At 38.5% G+C, this 24,956-nt stretch overlaps 1 protein-coding gene across 3 annotated transcripts in view; it reads right to left on the bottom strand.

The window, feature by feature from the left end:
- The window catches only part of LOC131231959 (ATP-dependent DNA helicase Q-like SIM), a 59,531-nt gene that overhangs the window by 9,095 nt on the left and 25,480 nt on the right, over positions 1–24,956 (bottom strand). For all 3 annotated transcript variants that reach the window (XM_058228381.1, XM_058228384.1, XM_058228382.1), the window contains 6 exons: positions 21,915–22,135; positions 19,841–19,897; positions 7,822–7,902; positions 6,869–6,932; positions 1,235–1,334; positions 1,032–1,115 (listed from right to left, as the gene is read on the bottom strand). In XM_058228381.1, the coding sequence (XP_058084364.1) occupies positions 1,032–1,115; positions 1,235–1,334; positions 6,869–6,932; positions 7,822–7,902; positions 19,841–19,897; positions 21,915–22,135 (607 nt within the window). The remainder of the gene's footprint in view (positions 1–1,031; positions 1,116–1,234; positions 1,335–6,868; positions 6,933–7,821; positions 7,903–19,840; positions 19,898–21,914; positions 22,136–24,956) is intronic.

Here is a 24,956-nt window from a genome sequence, read left to right as displayed (position 1 = left end):
TGAAAATGTCACATTACGTGAACTATGGAATTATAGTAAGAATGGAGGCTAACATAATGATAATGAGAAGCATATAAAAGTACTACTGGCTTGTAAGAATTTAAATTTGAATACAAAATCAACATCTTGGAAAGCGTGAGGTCATGGAATCTTACTCATGCCTCGGTGGTAGACTCACAAGAGTTTCAACACGAGGTCATGGGTTCAAGAACCCATTGTGGTGAAATCCCACTGTGGTGTGAGTGTGTGGGTGTGTGGGGTGTGAGTGCGTGTTTTAAAAAAAATTAAAAAAAAATTAAAATTAAAATTTAAAATTTAAAAAATAAAAAAATAAAAAAATCTTGGAAAGCAAGATGCAATTCTAAGCTGTTGGGTAACAGTCTTGATAATGAGAAAATTGTGTAGGAAGAGAACGCTTGTTATGTAAAGAAACTAGGGGCACACTCCAGTGGTACCAGTATCACTGCAAGCTTATGGTAGTACCGGGAAGATGTGGGGCTCACATTATGTATTTCACCATCCAACCCATCTATCAAATGTTTCACCTCCAAAAACCCCTAGAAACCCAAAATTCAGCCTGATTCAAAACTAATATAGGCCACAGCAAAGGGAATGAGCTGTGAGGGAACACGCACCCTTCATCAAGGGTCCACCTGAGTCGCAAAACAGCCAGAATCTTGGCAAGACCCTTCATCTTGACTGGATAAAGGGTTTGAACTGTCTTGATTATATATACACAACATGGTCGGTTCCCCTCACTAATCAACAGTAGGCATTCCCTCTTAATATGTTCTCTGAGTTGTGGCCCATCTGAGTTTTGGATCAGTCTGATTTCTGGGCTTCTGGAGGTTTTCTGAATTGATGCATCTTGTGGACAGGTGGAATTCTGTGAACGCATCACTAGACCCCACATCTGCCCAGTACCAATGTTAGTTTACGATGGTACCAAGACCACTGGGGTGTGCCCCAAGAAACTATATCCATACCAACTAGAAAGAAATGGAATTTGGGAGAAAGGAAGAACAACATACAAGAGGCACTTGTCATAACTAAAATCCTCCCCGAAGTAGTTTACAAGTATCTTAGCTCGACAAGACGCTGTAGCCATGCCATATCTGTGAATAACCAAATCATTAGACAAAATGTTTAAAGGTCCAGTAAAAAAAAAGCTTGAAAAGTTCATAAAACGGTGGGAAAAGACCAACGCCTAAAATTGCTACTTTAAATGTAATACCTAAAACAATCAGACAACATTTTATATGCTTGTTTTGCCTGTTCTTCACTTCTTTGACTCGGCAAAAGCGTAGGTATTCTTGACAAGTCTGCATAAAGATCTGATCGACGAAAGCCAATTAAAAGGTATGTGAAGACAGAAAAAAAAACCGAAGATATTGTGCCGTAAACTTAAGTCCTAATTCCTAAATGTTATTTAGATTGCATATGTTATCAGTACTCATAGATCAAGAAGGAAAAAGCTGGTCTTCGAATGAATGAACATATGCAAGTCAAAGGAGCATTAATTGATCCAAATAATGTATATCATGATTCACATCAATTCATCTTCAAGAAGGCATAGTACCACTCAGTGAGATCCATAAATGTTATCCAATTGGATCTGCATTTAGGATGCATATGGTCTTCCGTTTTTTTTTTTTTTTCCTTGTTTTTTCTCGGGGGGGGGGGTAGATTCCGAGAATGTGTCTGCCCAAACACAGCTGAAAGGATGTTTCTGCCTTTCACTGAGGATATTTGATCCAGGGTATATCCGAATGGTACCTAAGGGAGAGCCCAGAAGTTCTATTTCAGCTTGCTAAAAGAAAATGCATTGCACCCAGCAGTGCAATACATTCTGCTTTGGTATTTTCAATCCAAATGTGCAGATGCTGAGGAGAATGTATCCCAATGGTAAATTCTGAGCTGGGGAGACATGAAATTATGATTTAAAAGAATCATCTCTGGTGCAAGACCATCCAATATCCAATGGTAGACCAGGTGATGCAGGAACGTATGATCCTTCAGATAGGGTCCAAGACCCCACACATGATACGTATATCAAAAGAGAGACAAGATGGATCCCACTTGATCCCGCATGTGACAGATCCACTTTTATATGCAATACGATTGGACTGTGGAACCCATGTGTCCAATTGAGTGATGTTTTGAGTCATATATATCAACTGGTTGCATGTCTTGAAGACTTGAAATTGTATAGCAGCAGTATAGCATATACAGCCAGATGCATAGTTCAATATACATATCGTATCAACCAATACACTGCATTGTATCCATATCAGCCATAGCCAATATGCTATACAGGGGTCAAATGGCTATTTCAAAAAGCAATGGCCGTATCAGCCCATATCAACCAATACTGGCTGTAGCGGCACTGAGACGGGTATAAAGCCCCCTTTTGCGATTATCTTTATTCTCTCCATGTTTGCCTATTTCTTCATTCAAAGCAATATAGGAATGCTAGAAAGTCATCTCCAACTAGATTGAGGCCTATTTTGGAGATCAAAACAAAGATTTACAAATGATTCGACGAATCAAAGCAGGCCAGCTCGTACCAACAATCAAAACACAACATCTCAATATGTAAGAATCACCGAAAATTAACAGTTTTTAACTCCCAAATGCTTGAACACCAAATTTAGAGTTTAAAGATTAAACACACAATTTTCAACACGTTAGCTCCCTCAAACATCCATGTGGTATTGATGAGGTAATGACTAATGATCACTTGGTAGTTAAGTAATCATACTTTGTGAACCTGTGTATATAGTGAACATTTGCACTTCATGAAGTGCTAATTTCTAGATGACATCATGAATCATGATAGAACTTGCCTACTTCGTAGTATTGACTCCCCAGTCTCTACAATACATACTCTGTACCTCATTGGTCTATAGTTGATGTGTGAACTGTTAAAGATGATGGTTGACAAATCATATATATTGTATCACTTTTATAAGGATAAGAAAAAATTTAGAGGTAAAAAACTCAACCTCTCTACTTTCCGGCTGATAGACAACATTCCTACCAAAGAAGGGTCTGGTAGACCATCGGATACACATTTAAAACACAAAAATGATAGATTCTTGAGTTATTAATGCATAGGCATTTCACACCGGGCTCGAGTGGGGTAGCCTGTGGGATGCGGGGATACTCGGGGTGGGCGGCCCATGTGAGGCGGGTGGCTCGTGTAAGGCGATACCCATGTGATTTGGGGCCCACGAGAGGGGTTCGGCCGAGGTCCTAACTCATGCGATGTGGGGCCTAGGCTATGAGATAAAGGGATTAATTTGCCATGCTCTATCAGTTCGAGCTTTTAGAGCAAGTGGTTATTGTCCTGCATCAAATTGGTATCAAAGTGAGAGGTCTAGTGTTCAAGACCTCTCACCGGGGGTGATTAATGTAGGAGCATTTTCACACCGGGCTCGAGTGGGGTTGCCTGTGAGATGCAGGGGTATACTCGGGGTGGGTGCCCATGTGAGGCGGGTGGCTCGTGAGAGGTGGGCCCCACCTGTGTGATTCGGGTGGCTCGTGTGAGACGGTACTCATGTGATTTGGGGCCCATGAGGGGGGTTCGACCAAGGTCCTAACCCATGAGATGTGGGGCCTCGGTTATGAGATAAAGGGATTAATTCGCCATGCTCTAACAGTTCGAGCTTTTAGAACAACTGGGTCAATTGTCCTACATCAAATTGGCATCAGAGCAGGAGGTCTCGTGTTCGAAACTCCTCACCGGGGTTGATTAATGTAGGAACATTTTCACACCGGGCTTAGGTGGGGTAGTCTGTGGGATGCAGGGACACTCGGGGGGGGCAGCTCGTGTGAGGCGATACCCATGTGATTTGGGGCCCAGAAGGGGGGTTCGGCCGAGGTCCTAACCCATGCGATGTGGGGCCTGGGATGTGAGATAAAGGGATTAATTCGCCATGCTCTATCAGTTCAAGCTTTTAGAGCAAGTGGTTAATTGTCCTGCATTAGTTTTATATATATATATATATATATATATATATATCTGTGTGTGTGTGTGTGTGCGGTAAAAAAAATATATTTTTAACACTTGATACACGAATGTCTCATTTTTTAGCCAGGCTACTACACTTCCCAATACTAATATTCAAAACCAATGGCCACACACTTGTACACAATGCATGTTTTGAGGCAACCAGCCATATGGTTGTATGCAATGCATGTTTTGAGGCTAATCCAACACGCACTAAGATAATGATGATTGTCATGATGAACGAGATTACATTTTAGAGTTTATCTTTCTCTTTTTTCCCCCTATAATGGGATTCGAAACCTAGTGGTGCATGCCTCTAAAGACGTAGAGCCCCTTTGGTCAGACTCCATTTGGGTTTTGTGCGGAGCAATTCCTTCCTTTATCTAGGAACGATGGTGTTTCTTCTATGGCTCATCTTTGGCGCTATGGTGCTCCTTTGAAGGTGGCAGCTTTTGGTTGGCTAGTAAGAGGAAAAAAGTGCTTACAATTGACAATCTTTGCAAAAGGAAGATGGTCTTCCTAAACAATGTTGTCAAAATCCTTATCGTATCGCAAATCGTATCGTAAATCGTAAGATTTTTTCTGATTTACAATATATATATATATAAAAGACGTGAAAAGATATAAGTAAATCATAAAAAGATTAAAAACGCATCAATCATCCATTTACCATCAACATGTACCAAAAAAGTAATACATATCATGATATTATCAATTAAGAAAATGTATATGATATACATATCATGATAGTTAAGGATTTTGTCTTTTTCCTTTGTTTTCTTTTGTTGCCTTTTGAAAATTTTGTCATAAAAAAATACAAGTCCTTAAAATTTTTGTTTTGTACCTTTCTTGAGTGTAGAATCAGTTTGAAAAAATGGCATTTGATTCCATTGTGAATCAAAAGGTATGTTGATTTCTTTGTTTTGGGTTTTTGAAAATCAAAATCCCCAAATCTCCTCTCAGCCCTTTTCATATTTATGAGCAAAAGGGTGCAAAGAAAAAGGAAGAAATTGAATAAAAAAAACAATAACAAATTGATTTTAAGTATTTTTTGGGCCCCTTTATGCAGTCCACAATCAATTTACAATTCGTACGATAATCGTACGATTATTTAGGATTTGTGATTTGGGTGTACGATTCAAATCGTACACCCATGTGATACGATATGAATCGTACAATTCGTATCGTGAATCGTACGATTTTGATAACACTACTGAACATTTCTTTGTTGTGCTACAAAGATGCGGCATTGGTGAATCATCTGTTTATTCATTGCTCCTCGAGGGAGGTGTGGAGTCTTGTTCTTCACTCTTTTGGGGTACAATGGGTATTCCCCAATCACATTGAAGATCTTTCGACTTCATGGCATGATGGGGGATAGGAGTATTGGAAAAGAGGAGGTGGAGATTAAGTTTGTTAGCGAATTTTTGGGCTAAATGGTGGGAAAGAAATGAGTGACGTTTCAGGGATAAGAAGAGAGGAGTTTTTGATGTCTTCAGAAGGGTTCTTTTTCATGTCAAGGAATGGGGGGAAGCATAGTTTTATTGTGCTTCTTTTCCTAGGCATCTGGGCAGTTGTGCTTAGACATTTTATGGTGTATGTTTGTATATTTGTATTTTTAGGCTGTGGCCTTTTTTAATGAAATATCATCACAATTTCAAAAAAAAAAAAAAACCCTTCCTTGATCTAGTGTTTCTTCTTGTTATAGTTGATTTTGGAATTGATTGAAGATCAATTGAAGCTTCTAATGATGGAATCAATCGTCATTGATACGCTTTTGAATCTTCTTGGTTCTAGTTTGACCTTATTCCCACAGCTACATCACTAGGAGTGGTCGAATTGCTGTCAATTGAAGATCAAGCCCAACTGATTGAGGATCGGGCCCATCCAAGCATCCTGACTGAATATTGGGCCCGTACTCGGTCCAAATTGAATAGCTGGATCAGCCAACCGTCCAAATCAAAGATATGGAACATTGCGAGGTCCAGATTGTTGATGAAATATCAAAGCCCTATTAGTGGTCCAATGAGTGTTCTGGACAAGATCAATGACCTGATTGACCTTCAGAGCATGCAGTCAATCGGATGGCTTGAGACACCCATCTCTTGGATTATGGGGCCCACAAGTCCAGCCAGGTTCTAGTAATAAACTCAATATAAACCAAATGGTGTTTAGAGCCTTCTTTCAACCACATGGTTTGTGTACACCATATAGCTGTATACACAGTTTAATGCGATTGGCATGTAGAGGAGTTTTATCATATTTGGACTCATCTATTTAGTTTCCCTTTTTAGCTTTGCTTTTTATTCCAAGTTCGAGACAATTTAGGAATGTGCCATGTATAGACCAATAGGCTTCAAGCTTTGGTTTTAAAAAAAATAATAATAATAATTAATTAATTAATTAATTAATTAAACTTTTAATTAGGATTGTAAAGAAATGTTGTAAAAAACCATATTTGCGGAAATCTAAATATAATGCTGCATAATCCAATTGACTGAGACTTTATTCTCTTTACTTCCTGATAGGGGATTAAGCCCTAGAAGAGGAATTTTTTGCATAAATTAGTCATGAGATCCCTCTAGGAACCCTTGGGGAGTGATTCTATTATGATTTTGTTGTGTGACTTTCCCTTTTATTTCTTTATTTTCTGCTGTAATTGGTGTCATTTGAGAATATTTGAACTTTGAAGCATCTATGAGAATTATAATTTGAAAGTGGTACATATCCTTATCCTTGCAAGTTGGTTTCAGATTCTTCTAGTTGCTCAATCAATTTCTTATCATAATTATGCAGAAGATTTCCATAATCCTCAACAAAATGAGGCATTTGCCAAAAAAATGTGTAAGAACTCACTGCATTCTGCCAATTTCCCATCTCTTCCAGCTCGACCTGCTTCTTGGTAATATGATTCCAAACTCTGCAAGAAAGGGAACTGCAGTCAGAATGCAGTTGAAACAATAAATCTGGGACAAACACACAAAGTGAATGGATTCCATGGGAACATGGAAATATATGAAGGGTCAAAATACAAAGGGCAAAATCAGAGTTGTCAAACAAAGAAATGGATGTGGGAAATGATGCAAGAAGATACCTTTGTGTAACATATGCTATAGTAGTTACAACACGAGATATGAAACAGATGCGGAAAACAAAGATCAACAAAAGTTGTTATTTGCAACAGTAGACAGATCTCTTGGTAACCATGGGTATAAAACTAACCCTAAATCATATCTCTAAAATAGAAATTGCTATCTCAAATTTTCCAACTCCAAAAGCAGAATGTTGGTTATTAAAGCATACATAGGAACTAGAGCAGAAGCATCGTGCAATAGATGTAAAGCTAACAAATGTTCGTTTTTCGAGAGGGTGAGTTAAGATAACTTTAACTAGCATGACAAAAGTTTAAATATGTTAAACATCCTAGAAGACAAGAAGCTCAGAACTGCTATGTTTTTCTTATCGTAGTTAATCCAAATGGATATCCCAACTGCTAGGACGGCAAGAAATTAGAAAGACCTGGAGCGTAGATGGACCACATTACCTTCATGTGTCCTGGTGTAATATATTATACAACAACTGATGTTTAGGAACCTATGGATACAGTGGATATATTGAACATGCCCCAGGAAAAAGGCAGTCGACTGCAACTTTGCTAATTGAACTGAGCCAGGGTGTTTTTGGTCATCTGACCACTATGCATCCATGACTGAAGATCCGAAATAAAATAATTAAATCTGGTCTAAAACATTATCATTCTCACATGAAGCTTGAACAAGAAATACTGCAGAGAGATCTGAGATGCAAACCTGTGGCCAACCATAATGGATGATTCTTCTAACATTTGACTTGTCAATTCCCATTCCAAAAGCGATTGTTGCAACTACAACCTGAAGGTGAGAGAAAAGAATGCTTAGTTTACACCAAGTTCAACCATTTAGAAGAGGCAAAATAATCGAAGAAACAATTATCATGCCACCTAAACCAAAATTTAATATTAATATTATACTTCTGAGATGAGAGAAAAGAAAATGGAGACTGCAGATAGTAGAGATTTCCTTTCAAGGATCAAGAATGCTCAAACAATCAAGATTGTTCTCTACACGTCTAGGTTGTGTTCAACACTCCTGATCAATAAAAAATTCAATAACTTAACATTGTAAAATGATAAAAGAAAGAGATATTCATCTGTGTATTAGCAATGCAGAAATGCAGGTTATCATCATCATCATATTAAATAAAGGGCTCCATTAACCATGTTTCCATTCTGATTGTGAAAATTCAAGAGCACAAGAAAGTTAATGTAGTTTCAGCTTGTTCAAGACTTTAGTGTGTAAAAATCAGAAGACATAAACCACAAACTTGTGGTAATGCAATGGCACTGATGTTTCTGATTGGAACAATACACTTTAAAACTTTTTTTTCTTTCTGAAAGGCAATAATTTTATCAAGAAAGAGGCCAAAGCCTAAAAAATTACAGATCAGACCAAGAAAGAGAAAACAAAAGGCTATTATCTACTATATTTGAAGCTATTGCCCATTCCATTACACTTGATTTTGCCCTTTCAAGCACTTCTGGGATTCACTAACTTCAACTCCTAAAGCAGCAACTATTCCTTTCTCCCCAAATAAACCACAAACCAGCCAGCAACGCCATTCTCCACCAAGCCTTTCCTACCTTGCCCACTCCACCTCTGTGCCACGCAGGGGAAAAAATGCAACTTTCAATTGAGCTCGGTGCTACCCATGCCACCGCAAATAAATACCAAAAAAAAAAAAAAAAAATCCAAATACCTCTCACAATAGGTAATAAAGAAAGAGATGATCTACTAACTTGGCATAGTGAAGACACATAACAAAAACATTCTGGAGAATCATTCCTCTTTTACGTAATTTATCCACCATAAGCACCTTATTTCTTCCCACAAGCCAAGCCAACACTGCAAACTTGGGAGTGCCATAACGCCAAACCAGAGCTTTATGATAACATTGACCACTCTTGGAAGACCCACTTAAAACCTTATTCTAAGATTTCATGGAGAGAATCCCTGATTTTTCCTTCGTCCACACCAACTCATCCCTCACTTCCAACAACGGATTCAGTTTAATTAATAAAAGTTTAACCAAATCTTTCGCCTCAATATCTAACAAAATTTCTACGAGACGGGGGAGCCCAAATCAGTTCTTCACCTCTAAAAGAGAAACAACAAACCACCGGAATATTCACCTCTACTAAAAAATTCCTGCTAGCCTCGGAAAAACTTCAATCAACACCTTCTCACCCATCCAAACATCCTCCAAAAAAACAAATACTTTTCCCATCTCCCAAAGAAAAGCCTACTGATGCGGACACAAGCGCATTCAAGGTGTACCAATGAAGAAAGCGCCAACCACAAGTACCGTCCTTGTGGATAGGCGACTATTGAGTAGCTGAAGACCTTTCACATGTGATTGGACATATAGAAGACCCCACTCAGGGAAGACACATGTGAAGGAAGATTGGAAAAAGAAGACCCGAGTGCCCAAATTTTCCCGTACTTATGTTATTTGCGCGTTTTTGACTTAGTTAAGGGTCTTTTAGTAATTTTATGTCTTTATTTGCTTATCCTAGGGGTATTTTAGTAATTTTATGTCTTTATTTGCTTATTTAAGTGGGCTAAAGCCCTAAACTCGAATTTTAACTATTGATTAATGAAAAGCAAACCCTTTGGTTGCCTCCTTCCTCTCTTCTCTCTAATGGTGCTTCTTCTCTTCCCTTGATCTTCTTCTCCTAATTTCTTCTTGTGCCTCTCCAACTTCTTCAAGGTAATAATTTTCTTCCTTATATTTTCCAGTTTTGGCTAATCCTTCTTCGATCAAAATCTTGAAAACCGATCTAAACCCTAAACCCCCAAATTCTCAAATCCCTAATCCGAGAAACTTCTTGATTCTTCGGACTAGTGATCTTCGTTGATCTATTGAGTGTGACCATGCAAGATCGGGAGGTCTCATCCCTCGCCGGATCCAACCCAAGTAGTAATTGAATTCCATAATCCATGGTTGTGGTGATGGCCCGCTCCATTGCATGTTTCCTTTATGATTTTCTCAGTTATGATGATTACTGTTAGAATTTTAGATCATTTATTCCTTTTATTTCTGCTGTTTAATTGTGTCCATGAGCATGCATCATAATTAGGGCTGTCCTGCGTCACCTACATTCTCCATAAACTTGCTATCGATTTACACACCGATGACGCCCTGTGCAAAGATGAATCCCTCATCCCCCACCCTCCTATTTGAATTCCATTTCCCTAAAAGGGTTGAGTTCATTTGCTCAAGTTTCCAAAGACCCACACCTCCTTCGTCAATCGGTTTGCATACCTCTTCCCATTTGAGTAAATGGAAGTTGTGTTTTTCTTCTGATTCCTGCCATAAGAATTCCCACCTTAATTTTTCCAACCTGGCCGACACTAATTTTGGACACATAAAAAGTGACATATAATAGATTGAAAGATTAGACAGACATTTTGATTAATGTCAACCGACCTCCCATAGACAAATGCCTACTTTTCCATCTTGAGAGCTTGCCTTCAAATCTCTCAAAAAATTCATCCCACATTTGATTAGCCGGCTTACACAAAGAGGGAGCCCAAAGATTTGTGTATGGAAATGAATCGACACAGCATCCAAACATATTAGTGAGACTATTAGATTCTTCCTTTGAGAGTCCAACGCCTAAAACCTCATTCGTGCTTATAATTACCCTCAGTCCTGCTAACACCTTGAAACAAATTTTGGTCTTCCTTAAATTGTCCACTTTAACCTCATCCGCTTCACAAAAGAGAATAGTGTCATCTGCATATTGAAAATGAGATACTTGAAAATGAGAACCATTTACTCAAATCGAGAACTCAAACGATTGCACACACCTTTGCATCCAATACCTCCATTTTTTAACCATAGCCCAGGCAACCTAACATGTAATCTAAAAAGTCATGATCCACATGATCATATGCCTTTTCTACATCAAGCTTACAAACTACACCTTTCCTCCCAACCCTCTGAGGAGCATTAAGTATTCATGTGATACCAAAGCACTATCCGTAATCTACATACCTGCTAAAAGTTCCTTGACTTTTTCAAATCACCCTTGCTAGCGCCTTTCAAAACTTGAGGGCTAAAATTTTTGCTAAAATTTTATAAGCGGCCTCTAGAGGTTTGTTGGCCTAAAATCCTTCAAATGTCCGGCCCTTCTTTTTTTCGAAATTAGGGCAATGAATGTCGCATCCAACTCATTGATGAAGCCCACCAAATCACTTTTTACCAACCTCCATAACTTCTGGAAGAAAGCAATAGGAAAATCATTTGGACTGCAAGCCTCGTCACAACCTGACTCCTCCACAGCTGCCTTAGTTTCATCTTCGGAAAACTAATTCTCAAGACAATCGACCTCAACACTAGAGATCCAATTAAAGTCTGGATTATCAAGCCGCGATCTCTTCCAATCTTCTTTAAATAGGAGGATCGAATAAAAATTAACCATTGCTCCGCAAATCTTGGACTTATCCCCCATCTTTTCACCATCCACTACCACACTTGAGATCTTGTTAGTTCTATTCTGGGCATGAGCCATCGCATAGAAGAATTTTGTATTTTTGTCTCCCTCTTTAAAACAAGTTTGCATGCAACGTTGTTGCCATTTAATTTCCTCTTCTCTAAGTCTAGCATTATACTTGGCATTATAAATTTCCCTCCAAGGGAATTCTTCTTCCAATAATTCCTCCCCCTCTTTGATATCTAAAGCCAGAATATTGGGTAATAGACTCCTTTTTTCGCTTCTTGTTTTCTGAGGACCTCCACCTTCCAAGAATTAATTTTCTTTTTCACCATCTTCATTTTCTAAAATAAAACAAAACCTAGTGAACCATCTACGGAAATGATGACCACCATTCTTCTATCAAACCTGAAAAACTCTCTACCTCTAACCATGCAAGCTCAAATCTGAAAGGTCACGGCCTTAATTTTCCTCTTCCGCCTCCAACGCAATGGGGCACATAGTCCAATACCAACTAGGTAAGACCTCTTTGATGAACTAATAGGAACTTCTGCGCCCAAAAATCAGAAAACGATCTAACATACAATTTATGGCTTTTGCTCGGTCATTTGACCAAGTAAATTTCACCTTTCCCATGGGTAAGTCTACCAACGCATTGCGTAGCATCCAATTTGAGAAGTCCATACTTTTTGTAATATAGTCCCCGCTTGATTTCTCAAAGTGAATCTAACAACATTGAAATTGCCTCCCACACAACACGTCAATAACCATTTGTTTCAACACTCATTCAACTCCGCTTAAAATTGCTACTTATGCAATGAACTATTTGGTCCATACAATGTTGTGAACACCCTTTGAAAATCCGATGACATCTTTTAACAAAAAGAAAACGAAAATTTTCCTTTACAACAGTCCTCTTTTTTCAAAACTTGGTGTCCCAAATTATCAAAAATCGACCCGACAATAATGAATCCACCATTTCCTGATCCATCATTCCATTTTAGGTGCCATTTGATGAACTGAAAAATAAGCCCTAAAAATTAATTTTTAAGTGTTGAAAACTTGAAGTGTTGAATTGTAATTTTGAATCCACCATTTCCTGATCCATCATTCCATTTTAGGTGCCATTTGATGAACTGAAAAATAAGCCCTAAAAATTAATTTTTAAGTGTTGAAAACTTGAAGTGTTGAATTGTAATTTTGAAAGAATTTTAGGGCCTATTTGATTTTCAACTTATAGTGTAAATACCGTATAAAGTAGCCATCATTACTTACACTTGTAATTACGGCTCTTACTCCAAAGTTGCCGCTGACCAGTCTCATGTTTGAGCACAAAATAGAGGCAGGAAAACATTTTGGGCGCAAAAACTGTGGGACCTATTGTGATTTATATGTCATATCCATGCCCTCCATCCGTTTCGCTAGTTCATTTTAGGGTATGAGCCCAAAAATGAAGTAGATCCAAAGCTCATCTGAACCACACCAAAGTAAACAATGGGAATTGAATTCCTACCATTGATAACATTTTGGAGGTCACTGAAGTTTTGGATCAATCTAATATTTGTGTTTTACCTTTATCCATGTCGGTATGACCCCATGAACAGGTTGGATGAAAAATAAACATCAGTGTGGGCCCTAGGAAGGTTTTAGCTTTTAAAGGTTGAGGTCAATTAGGACCATTGTTTCATGTGGTGTGGTCCACTTGAGCTTTAGATCTGCCCATTTTAGACTCATGCCCTAAAATGAGCTGGCAAAACAAATAGACAAAATGGATATGACATATTCATCACAATGGGCCCCACAGGTTTTATCAGTATAGAAACACATGAAATTCATGAAGGATTCACATAGTTTTCAAGGAAACAATTCGTCATTCAAGTAAACCACAGTGAGAAGTAATGATGGCCTATTTACAGGCATTTACAGCATAATTGGGAAAATCAAATAGACCCTAGGGGATATTTTAGTCAAAAGTGAAAAGAAATTTTAATGCACTACCACTTTCAGCATTCAGCCTTCAACATTAAGTGGAGGGGAGCTGAAAAAATACCCATATTTTCAGTGGAAATTAATTAAGTTGGATTTGCCAAACAATTTGAATCAATGAAAACCATTGAAAATATCAAATTTCAGTCATAAGTGCTAAAAATAAGCTCTATCAAACAGCCTCAACATTAAGTGGAGGGGAGCTGAAAAAGGATCCATATTTGCAGCGGAAATTAAATGATCTGAATCAATGAAAACCACTGAAAATATCAAATTTCAGTCATAAATGCTAAAAATAAGCTCTATCAAATAGCCTCTTAGTCTCTCGAAGAGCTAAAATTTGGATTTTGGACTTTTTGCACAATTTCCTGATTTGTAACCTTTTATCCGGCCCCCCAAACCTCCGATATTACATGAAATTATCTTCACCAGTAAACTATATTGACCCTATTGTTTCCATTGTCACTCACCAGCGCATCTAATTTACCATCACTGCCGCCCTTACCGACTCTTTATCAACTTCTCCTACTTGGAGATTTTGATGCCCCGTTGACGCTTGAACGTTCAGAAACCCTTCATTTCATCTTCCACAAATGGAAATAATGAGATTAAAGCATCACCATTATCTCCAAAAGAGACCCCTACAATGTCCCACTTGCCTCATAATATTTTTCACCCTTTTCATCCCCTGAGCCATGGACACAAAACCTATAGGCCTATTTGCAATTTGAAGAGAAAAAAAAATACCCTCCGATACTAACCTGATAGGAATATGCAACTCAACAACCCTTGTTGTCACTTTTGCTGCTACATGAACCATATGAGTAACTATTTGCTACGGCATCAGACTTCTCAGTTGCATCAGCACCCTTTTCAACAGAGGCTAACTATCCAACCAAACTCAACGAAGCCCTATCTGGATCATAGACCAACAATGACCATTTGCCGTTAGAATCTCTCTTTCCACGGACGCAGGATCAACCACCCACACTAGGGTCTCTAAATCTTGTGACAAATTGAGGAAAAATCTCGGCTATAGAACCCCCCAGACTCCACCTTGCAGCATAGTTTCACAATCTTGAGCAAAATTAGGTCAAAAAAGGCCTCCTTCACTGAAAAAGAATGATTGAAACCACTGCACGTGTGATGAGTTTTCGCATGCGTCTCCAAACCTTCAATGAAAAATCCCACTAACTCACCACATGTCTCCTCTTCATTTGGCACCAGAACACGTGGCTCTTCGTCAGTACATGTGACAGTGAAAATCGCCACCTCATCAAATAAAACATAGCCACGTGCCTCTCTCTCTCTCTCTCTCTCTCATGAGGACATCCGAGCACCTTACAAAGAATACTAGAGGAGGGGGAGATCAGCCCCAGTTTCACTTTGGCTTGGTGACCAATCCACCAGTGTTCGAAATATCGGTATCGGCATTATGTATCACACCCTTGGGATACGGATATGCATCAGTTATCGCATGGGATATATCAATTGTAACGCGTAATGTATCGTTGTTGTTGGAAACATGGGGAAACATTGAGAAATTGGTCGAATTTTTCAATGAAACTTCAGTGATTGTTAAAAAAGACATCAATATACACTTATAAATCAAAAAATTACAAAAAAAAAAAAAAAAAAACAAGTGCATATAATAGGTTTTCTTTGTATTGGGTCCTAATCTATGCGTTGTCTAACTAAATTGATGCAAGTATATTTAAAGTTTATTCATATAATTTATAAATGTACGAAGACGTGTGGAAACACAAGCTATACATTTAAAAGTAAAAGAAGAATCACTAGATCAGGTTACATACATGTTTAATTTTATGTTTGGACACAAAGATTGCAACTGATTTGCAAGAAACTAGGAATTATTTTTAAAAAAAAAAAAATTTCCGCAACTCGGCCAATCTCCTCCAAATCTCGAAATCGAAGCTCCCAATCCATGATTTTTCATGCAGAACATGAAAAATCATGTATTTGTAATAATTTGACTGTGATTTAACATGATTTACAAGAAAAAAAAAAATGATTGAAAATCGAAAATGCCCACCAGCTCGAACACATGGGATATATCCCACTACTTGTGTGTTTCGTATTGCACAAGTGGTATACAAGATATATTATCGGATGTATCAGCCGATATCGTTGATATTTAAAACACTAGAGACCACTAAATGGGCCCCCATGTGGGCCACATTGAAGACCCCACATGCATAAGCGTGCATCTTCGAAGACCCTACACTAGAAAGATGCATGTGGGTTGCTTATTGAGGAGTTTAGATCGTTGGATTGCGAGGACGCGTTGACTGGATGGTTGGATCTTGAGGACGCTTCGATCGAATGGTTGAATCATTGTGATCTTAGATCACATTAATCGTGGACTTTAGGATGTTTAGATTTATTTCTTTTATTTAGTTGATTATTCGTGATTGGATTTATTTTGATATTTAGTTGAGATTAGGAAGTTAGGAACAACTTTTATTTCATTGAGCGCCTTTATGTTGAAATTTTTATTTGAGATTGTCTTTTTGTAAAAAGTCTTATCCTGAAACTATGAAGGGGGGTGGGATGGCCAGCACTAGGGACGGATTTTTTTAATTAAATTTCTTTGCTTCCCTTGAAGCTTTCTCTTCCTATGAATGGAGATTGATAGTGTGAAGCCTAATCTTCCCTCTCTTATCTTTCTTTTGAAAGGTACTTCTCTCTTGTCTTTCTCATCTTCTTCTCAAATCCCTCTTTTCTTTTCCAAACCTAAATCCATTTATCTTTTCCCCACCAAAACCCAAACCCATCTTCTCTTATCCCTCCCTCCACCAAAACCCAACCCATCCCATCTCTATCAAGCCCAACGCGTACGGACTGCCTGTTAGTACTAGTTAGTCCGTACTGTTGTACGAACAGAGGGCCATACAACCAGACAGCCAGCTACCTAGCTTCCTTTCTTCCCTCATCAATTCTTCTTGTTATCCCTTAAACTCGAGCCTAAAACCCTAGTTCCCATTCACCTATAAACCCTAGTTTTTTTTTTATTAAAAAAAAAAAAAAAAAAAAATCCCAAGCCCTAATCCCTAATTCCCTATTAAACCCTAAAAGATCCTAAATTCTTAAATCATTCCAAAGCCCCAATTCCTTTCAAATCTGTAACCTTTCATATTCAAACCCTAACCCCAGATTTTTATATACTTAACCCTAGAGAGACCAAATCACCCCCATTTGAATTAGGCCTAAGCATATGCTAAAGTGGAAGTTCTACCTTCCATTGGTCTTTTGAAATTCATGTTTTATATGATTTAGTTTATTGTCGGATTGTGATTTAGCTTCAAATCTGAATTTTATTGTTTATTTAATTTCTTAGATTTGTGGTAGGTTAGTCGACAACATTCGTCTTGCATCTCTCAGGCAGACAACGTCACCATCAACTAATAGCCATTTACTACCCTTACTATAGGAGCTGCCATGTCTCATTCTCTCTTGCCTCTCCTCTCTGTCTGCCGCTGAGACAGACAACACATCTCCATCAATCGTCAGCCCATGAATGCCTTTACTGATGGAGAAGCCACGCATCTCCACCACAAACACAGCTCTCCTACCTACCTCCATGTAGTGAATAGGTGATTGCCACAACTGAGGGGATACATCCAGTACTCCACGAGAGCACCCAAATCATGCATCATTGTCCCCTGCTCAATGTTCTGCCAGTACTAACCTTACCTCCTCCTCCCCCCTAGACTAGAAGTTTCAAAACTATTAGTATGAGGTCCAAAAAACCCAAAGCAAACTCTATTCTCGAATCACTCTTGACTGCTAGTTGATCGTCTCCAACTCGAATACTGACCTTTTCCAGCACCAACGATAGATTTTTCCTCCTAATGCAGATCCTAGCATACCATAACATAACAATCACTTCTCTCTAGGGGTTTATCTCTACTACTTCCCCAATGCATGATCCTACTGCTGGTCTGCCACCAGAATTTTGTAAATCCAGCATTCTAATGGCACTCCTCTATACAGCCAAAAAAGGGACCATTCATCCCATCTAACCACCTCTCGCACAGAGTCATATTTGAACGGGCTGCATGCCATTGTAAACTTTTCGATATCCACCTGCGGACAGATAGAAACCCACATCACCGAGTCATTGAGATGCTTCAAAACTCTGTCATCATCCTCCACCCCACAATTTTGCATCCTCCAACCACCCCCACAAATGCTCCAGATATGATTGAAGCCACAAAAATACACTAGAAAGAATTCTATGCCTGTTCGATCACCTTCGGATGGATGTTGACTTCCATCTCTCCTTCCACTACCTCCTTCTACACCCAGCCCTTATGCTACAGCTAAGAGGATTCACCTATCTCCCCATTGCCAGCCAACTATTTGAATCTGTGATCTGGTATTTCAGCAATGACTTCTTTCTACAATTTCTTCCTCCTGATGCTTCCTCTCCTCCCCCTTCTCTTTCATCTATAACCCTCTCTACGGGTAAGCCTGCTCTGATCTTGTTACTCCTATATTCTTCTTGGATTCTCGATTGACCTTCGCAGACCATCTCTTGCCTTATTTTCTTCCTCCAAAACAGGCTCCCTGCAAACCATTCACTGCAAATATCGGATCATCCGGCTCCTTCATGCAAACAAAAGCAAATCCACAAACTTCTGCCAGCCTCTTACCATTGGGATAACTACCTTCATTAGCTCTCCATATTCCCCGAATAATCTGCAGAAATGGAGTTCGAACCAATCCTCTAGGAAGTTACCTATGAAAGTCATTGACATCTCCTTCAGTGATTGGCTCTCCAATGCCTTATTGTTCATCCCTCTCCCCTTTCTCCTCCTCCTCCCCCACCCCCCCCCCCCCCCCAAGTTCTCCATCAGCACTAACTCCTCTCTTGTTAGCCCTCTTTTCCTGTTTGTCGATCTTCAGCTTGTCTACAACCGTCACCTCAGTAGCTCACCATGAACTTCAATCACCTCTTTAATTGCCAAAGAGATTCAGTCTAGAAATTGTTGTTGAATATTTAGTAAGGCAAAAGAGCCGTCCAAACAAAACCAAGTTAAGCATAAAGACAAAACAGCACTAAATAAGGCAGGCATTCACTCCAAGAAGGTACTATTGAGAAGGATTTCTTCAAACATATTCAGTTTTCATAGAACTTCTGAGAATGTCTCTTTCTAGAAATTCAAATTTCATATAAATGAATGCCAATTGCTGTTATTCTGGGAGTAATGCTGATAGAACCCATACACTCAAAGAAACTAGGGAGTAGGGACAAAAACTTGAGTTGTAGTTACTTTCCAAATTTTGAATTTCTTTTTAGATGGGACCCATAGTTGATGTATGTGGTGTTTACCATGTAGTTGTTCCACGCAGTGTCAAGTGTGGAAGGAGGTCTTGATGTAGGTGGCACAGTACCTTTACAAGCTAATGTAAGAATAACCAGCTGAGATTTTCCATGAGGCTTGGCTTTGGTACAATGCCTTCTTTTCTTTATGCTAATCACTGTGAATAAATACATTTATTCACAGATTGACCTGAAAGTGAATTCTTAGGTAAATCTAGTTGTAACATGCAAATATGAGGGCATACAATCAGGGAAAAGATCAAAATAATAATAATAATAACAATATAAATAAATAAACATCATAGATTTGCAGACAATATAATGCAGGGGCATTTTCACACCGGCCTCGAGTGGAGTTGCCTGTGGAATGCAGGGGCACACTTGGGGTAGGCGGCCCGTGTGAGGCGGGTGGTACCCATGTGATGGGGCCCATGAGGGGGTTCAGTCGAGGTCCTAACCCATGGGATGTGGGGCCTGGACTATGAGATAAAGGGATTGATTCACCATGCTCTATCAGTTCGAGCTTTTAGAGCAAGTGGTTAATTGTCCTGCATCAAAGTGGTATCAGAGTGGGAGGTCTCGTTTTCGAGATTCCTCACCGAAGGTGATTAATGCGTGGCATTTTCACACCGGGCTCGAGTGGGGTGACCTGTGGGATGCAGGGGCACACTCGGGGTGGGCGGCACGTGTGAGGCGTTACCCATGTAGTGAGTGCATTTTCACAGCAGGCTTGAGTGGGGTGGCCTAAGAGCTAACTTTAGCCAATTTTTGTGAGAGATATACTAACCTGTAGGTACATATATGATCAAGTAATTCCAAGGGTCTATCTGCTTTCATCAATATTACCATGGATTTGTATTTCGTTCCGATAACCAAGGATAAAATGCAGCATTTCTAGAATAATGACCAGATTAACTTCTAAAAGCTATAGATAATGGAAATTCGGCGTTCAATCAAATACCTGCAATATATTCTGATGGAACTCCTCATGGACCCGCCTCAGATGTGTTTTTGGCAACTGCAGAAATTGAATAGTTAGTTTGCATGAAATTAAAAAATAAATAGAATAAATCACAACAATATGTGATTTGCACCACCAAGGATGATATCTGCAACTATGTAGCCGTAAACAAGGAAAAATGTCAAATCCATAGTCTATGATTTGAATTAAACACTAACATAGTTTTATCATATTAGCAATAAGTATGGTAGCTTCAAGATAACGGAGGTATTTAGAGTCTTAGACGACTCATTAGTAAGAAATGTTCCTCATTCAATAATACAAGCTATGGTCAACAATGGTCGAGCTTGAAATGTACACTAGCTTCAAGCATCAATCAGGTTTGCTTCTTTTTTGTTCATTAAATCTCATCAAATTGAAAGATTTTGAGTTTTTGAGTTTTGTTTATCCAAAAGAGAAAATTTGGGAGTTCAATGGTTGAGATTATGGAGATCATGTAGCCAACATCACAACTTATAATTCATTATGATTTTCAATAAGACAACACCCTGAAGATTGCCACAAAGTGAGGAGAGCCACTGCCACTGCCACTGCAGCAAGGTGCAACCAGTGTTTAAAGTATCGGTATCGCTGGCTGGGGATGTGGAAACAATATCGATATTGCTGAGAATAACGTCGATAACCGGAAATGCAGGGAAACGTGGGGGAAATGATGAATTTTTCAGTGAAACTTCAGGAGATGCTAAAATTCACATATTTGCATATTTAGGAATAAAAAAAATTGTAAAAAGAATGCATACATAATAAGTTCCCATTTAATGGGTGCCTGAAAGCATGTGTTGTTGTAAAAAATCAGTCCAACCATCCCATCAATCCCATTTACCCGTCCAACTATCCAACCTTCCATCCAAGCATCCATCGATATTTTAGAATATCAATAACAAATGATATTTCACCGAGAAATCGTCAACAACTGGAAGGGAAATGAAAGATTGCAGTCTCAATATCGCCCATGTTGCGATAATGATAATATCACAATATTATTGATATTATTGCCAACAATTTGAACACTACGTACAACCATGCGCCCATTAAAAAAAAAAAAAAATGGAAAATTTTGTAATAAATAGATTTTTGGTGATATCGATACATTAGCGATATTATCGAAGTACCGCCGATACGCTGATGATACAAGCGACGCCAGGAATGTACATAGTTGAAAATAATGGCGATACAAGTGACACCTAGAATTTACACAATAAAAAATATTGGCTATACATTGGCGATACTTAGTAATACATCACTAATAAATACCTTGAATTTCTTATACTAAAACTGTTATCAGTATCGCAACCGGTGTCATCGGTATCACCAAGCTGGAGATATAGATAATATCGGGGATATTTCGATAATATCCGGGATACTCCGAACAATGGGTGCAACCAAATCACATGTGAACCATACACCATTACACCCTTAACATAAAGGTAGAGTTCACTCCCTCATAAACCATAAAAACTATGTACCTGTGCATGAACTATTCCAAACCTAAAAGATCTGTCAGTGTTCAAAGACAGAACATTGTTCATATATCTACAGAGAAATTAAAAATTATGAGTCGTTAGGCATCCCTGAAGGGCACTCTCAGTAGGATATTTCAAATTGGATGTGTACATGTACTCAACGCGATATTTTCATGAGTAGGAACCATGTCCATCATGTATTTGTACCCATGCCATATCATAGGAGCATAGCTGATAGCTGTTGCTGCTACTGGTGAGGTTGAGCATGTAGCTTAGTTGGACGGTGCTCAATGTTGGAACCATGAGGTCTTGTGTCTAATACAGCTGCCTAGTACTTATCCAGTGCAAAAGGCTCATGGGCCATTAGAAGTTATGCAGGGGCAAAATTCAGTGGCACCACCCCAAGAAGTTCTATATCCCAACATTCAACCATTGAAAAGAAAAGGTGTTTTTACACAGCAACATCATGGTCAATATTTTTCATCCATGCACAAATTAAAACGAAAAAGGCATAATAGGTTCGTTCGAAGTTGTTAAGATACAATGCTTACCTTTGCATGATAAGCAGCAGCCTGTACACCAAAACTACTCAGATACTGTGCTATTCTTAATGTTTCTTTTCTTGTGGGCACATAAATGATAGTTGGACCTTGTCCCAAAGGCTCTTGTACATCCACTCTTTCTGGTTTGGTTGTCGCATTGAGTGTCCCAGATGACACATAGAAATCCCGGTTTTCAGAAAGAGAATTTCCATCGAATTCACCACAAGCAACTGCAGAAGGCAGAGAAGAGCATCCGTAATGAATAACATATTTGGTGGAATCTGGTTATTGAATTGATGAGAAATTGATGTCCAAATCTTAGTCACTAGAATAGGTGAAGTGGACACACCAAGGGAATAATGCAATAGAAAGGAATAGACAACCTACTGAAATTGAGATTTCTACACTACTGACAAGTACTTGACAAATGAAACCCCAGAAAATTGAATGTCCTCTAGCTTGTAGAATGACTCTTTTATCTATGGATACAACTATGAAATCTTTAACCAAGATCTCCAACTTTTAGGTTGATTCCAAATCAATCTAATCTATACAAAATAAGATGCTAAGTAACAACATGCGTGTCTAAAAAGAATTGGGCAGATTGTAACAAATTTAAAATATCATTTTTAGATCCAAAAAATTTGGCTCCCAAAATCACCAGAGGATCAACATATAGAATGACTAGAACAAGAAAGGCAGCCCACAAAATCATCAGCACAAACAATCCAAAACTCCAACACAGTGGGCCCCAAGATGGGCTTTGGGCAGACATTTGTATTGGACTGCTAATGAACATGAAGTAAAGCATGTACAACCAACAAGATATAACTCCAGCTCAGAAGTAACAGATCATGGCATTGCCTCTGTCAAGTAAAATTTTCAATAATAGTTATAAGTTAAAACAATACATAACATACCAATAGTCACAGACTCACAGCTGTCCCATGAACAATACCTAAATCATTGATTGTTTTCCCACTCACTCCATTGATTTTGATAATCTGGAGCAGGGGAGAGCCCTGATGCATTATGGGTATTGAGCGCATATGAGGTGCACCATCTAGCAAAAAGCTTATGTCACTATGGAGGTGAACAATTAGATGGCTCATACTGTAGCAGGTTGGAGATGCCATTTTTGGAGTTTGTGGGGAACCCTGAGTGTGATTGCTAGTTAAGTACTCAAGATCTGCACTTTGTTCTTATAAGACTCAGGTGCTTCAAAAAGACTGGGCATAAGAATCGTAAGCTTGGATAAGGATAAGGGATTCCCCTTCCCCAAGACTAGAACACCCATAACAGTGTGAGAAATATTGCCGAGATTGTGAAAATATGGTGATAATATAGCGAAAAATACACTAAATGATATCATAGCAATATTATCAAGAGATTTTCAAAACATTAGCAAATTTTAAAATATCATGTTTTTATCGCATTAATGTCCTGATATTAATGCGAAAAATAGCAAAAACCTTGAGTTTCTTAGATATATGTGTTGTGTGTCTGTCTCTTTTAATTTTTTTAAATAATTTACAATAAATATTTTTAAATGTTTTATTTTTAGCCAGATTTTCCCGATAAACAAAGGCCCCGTGGTTGGGGAATATAACACTTCCCAACACCCCTCTGAATCTCGATGCAAGCACTTAGCCAAGATTTTGTATGGGCTCTTGATTAAGCTAATAGGTCAGAAATCCTTCAAGCCTTCAGCTCCCTCAACCTTAAGAATAATAGCAATGAAAGAGGCCCCTAATTCAGGAGACAGCTGGCCTTTCAGGAAAATTTTCTTGACAAAATCAACCACATCCACTTTCACCATGTTCCAAAATACTTGGAAGAAAACCGAGTAGGAACCCATCTAGGCTAGGGGCTTTATCGCTGCCCAGACTATCCACTTCTTCTTTAACTTCTAATTCGGAAACAGCTTTCTCTAAAGATTCAATTAAGTCTTCTGATAAGCTTCAAAATGGAGATGATCTAACCTTGGCTGAATCCAATGTTCTTTCAACAGGAGCTTCTTATAGTATCCCACAATTGCCCCACACACCTTCACTTTCTTCTCAATCCTCGAGCCATCCACAACCATGAAGCAAATTCTACTCTTTCCAGCTCTTGTCGAAGCGATAGTATGGAAAAACCACATGTTCTTGTCGCCTTCTTTCAACCAAAGGGCCCTCGAGCATTGCCTCCACTTGAATTCTTCCTCCATGAGCTCAAATTTTGAAAATCTTCCAAGAAATTTCCAAGTCGAGAAATTGCCAAGAATGAGATTTGTCACGATCTAGATCTACAAGGATTTTCAACTCCAAATATAGACTTATGAAGAATTTAGAGTAAATCTTCGCAATTGAGCTATAAGCACATCCTTCCGTAAATGGGCAAACAGTTTGACATGATTATTCTTATAAGTTGAAATGGTCCTTGCCACACCAATAGATAATAAGAAAAGGCCTTCACTAACTTTTGGTTCCATAAAATTCAAAAGCCAGGACATAACGAGCATGTTATTTGATTTCCAATCTCCATAAGAAGGATCTGACATTGCAGGTTCTGGTATAATACCATCTATATAACCTAACTTTTGTTTTCCTCTAATAAACATCTCAACTATTTTCGACCATTGAAGATAATTACTAGACTTAAAGTTTATATCTTGTAATCTACAACCTAGGATTTTCAAAATATACAATAAATCTCTCCATCTTAGAGTTGATTAAGTCAACTGTCTTAGGGCTTGACAAGGAGGCCATATGGAATCCACACAATATGTATCAAAACAAAGTCCAAAATAATAGTTAAATCCCAATTCACGAAAAACCAAGAAAAAAGAAGATCTTATGTCGGATTAACAAATCTGAAAGAAAAGGGTTACCATACGCAGATTTCAATAACGCTGATTGAAAGGCTCAATCATCCCGCAGAGGTTCTACTCAAAAAAATTCAAAACTGTGATTAGAGAAGATCGTCCAGCAAAATCTTCTCTCAAATTATGAAAAGCTCAATCAACCTGCAGAAGTTCTGCTCAAAAAATTCAGAACCTTGATTGGAGAA

Source organism: Magnolia sinica, chromosome 17 (genome assembly GCF_029962835.1).
Source record: "Magnolia sinica isolate HGM2019 chromosome 17, MsV1, whole genome shotgun sequence".
Lineage (NCBI taxonomy): Eukaryota > Viridiplantae > Streptophyta > Magnoliopsida > Magnoliales > Magnoliaceae > Magnolia > Magnolia sinica.
The sequence above is the reverse complement of the archived record's forward strand: the minus strand, read 5'-3'. Positions and strand labels throughout refer to the sequence as shown.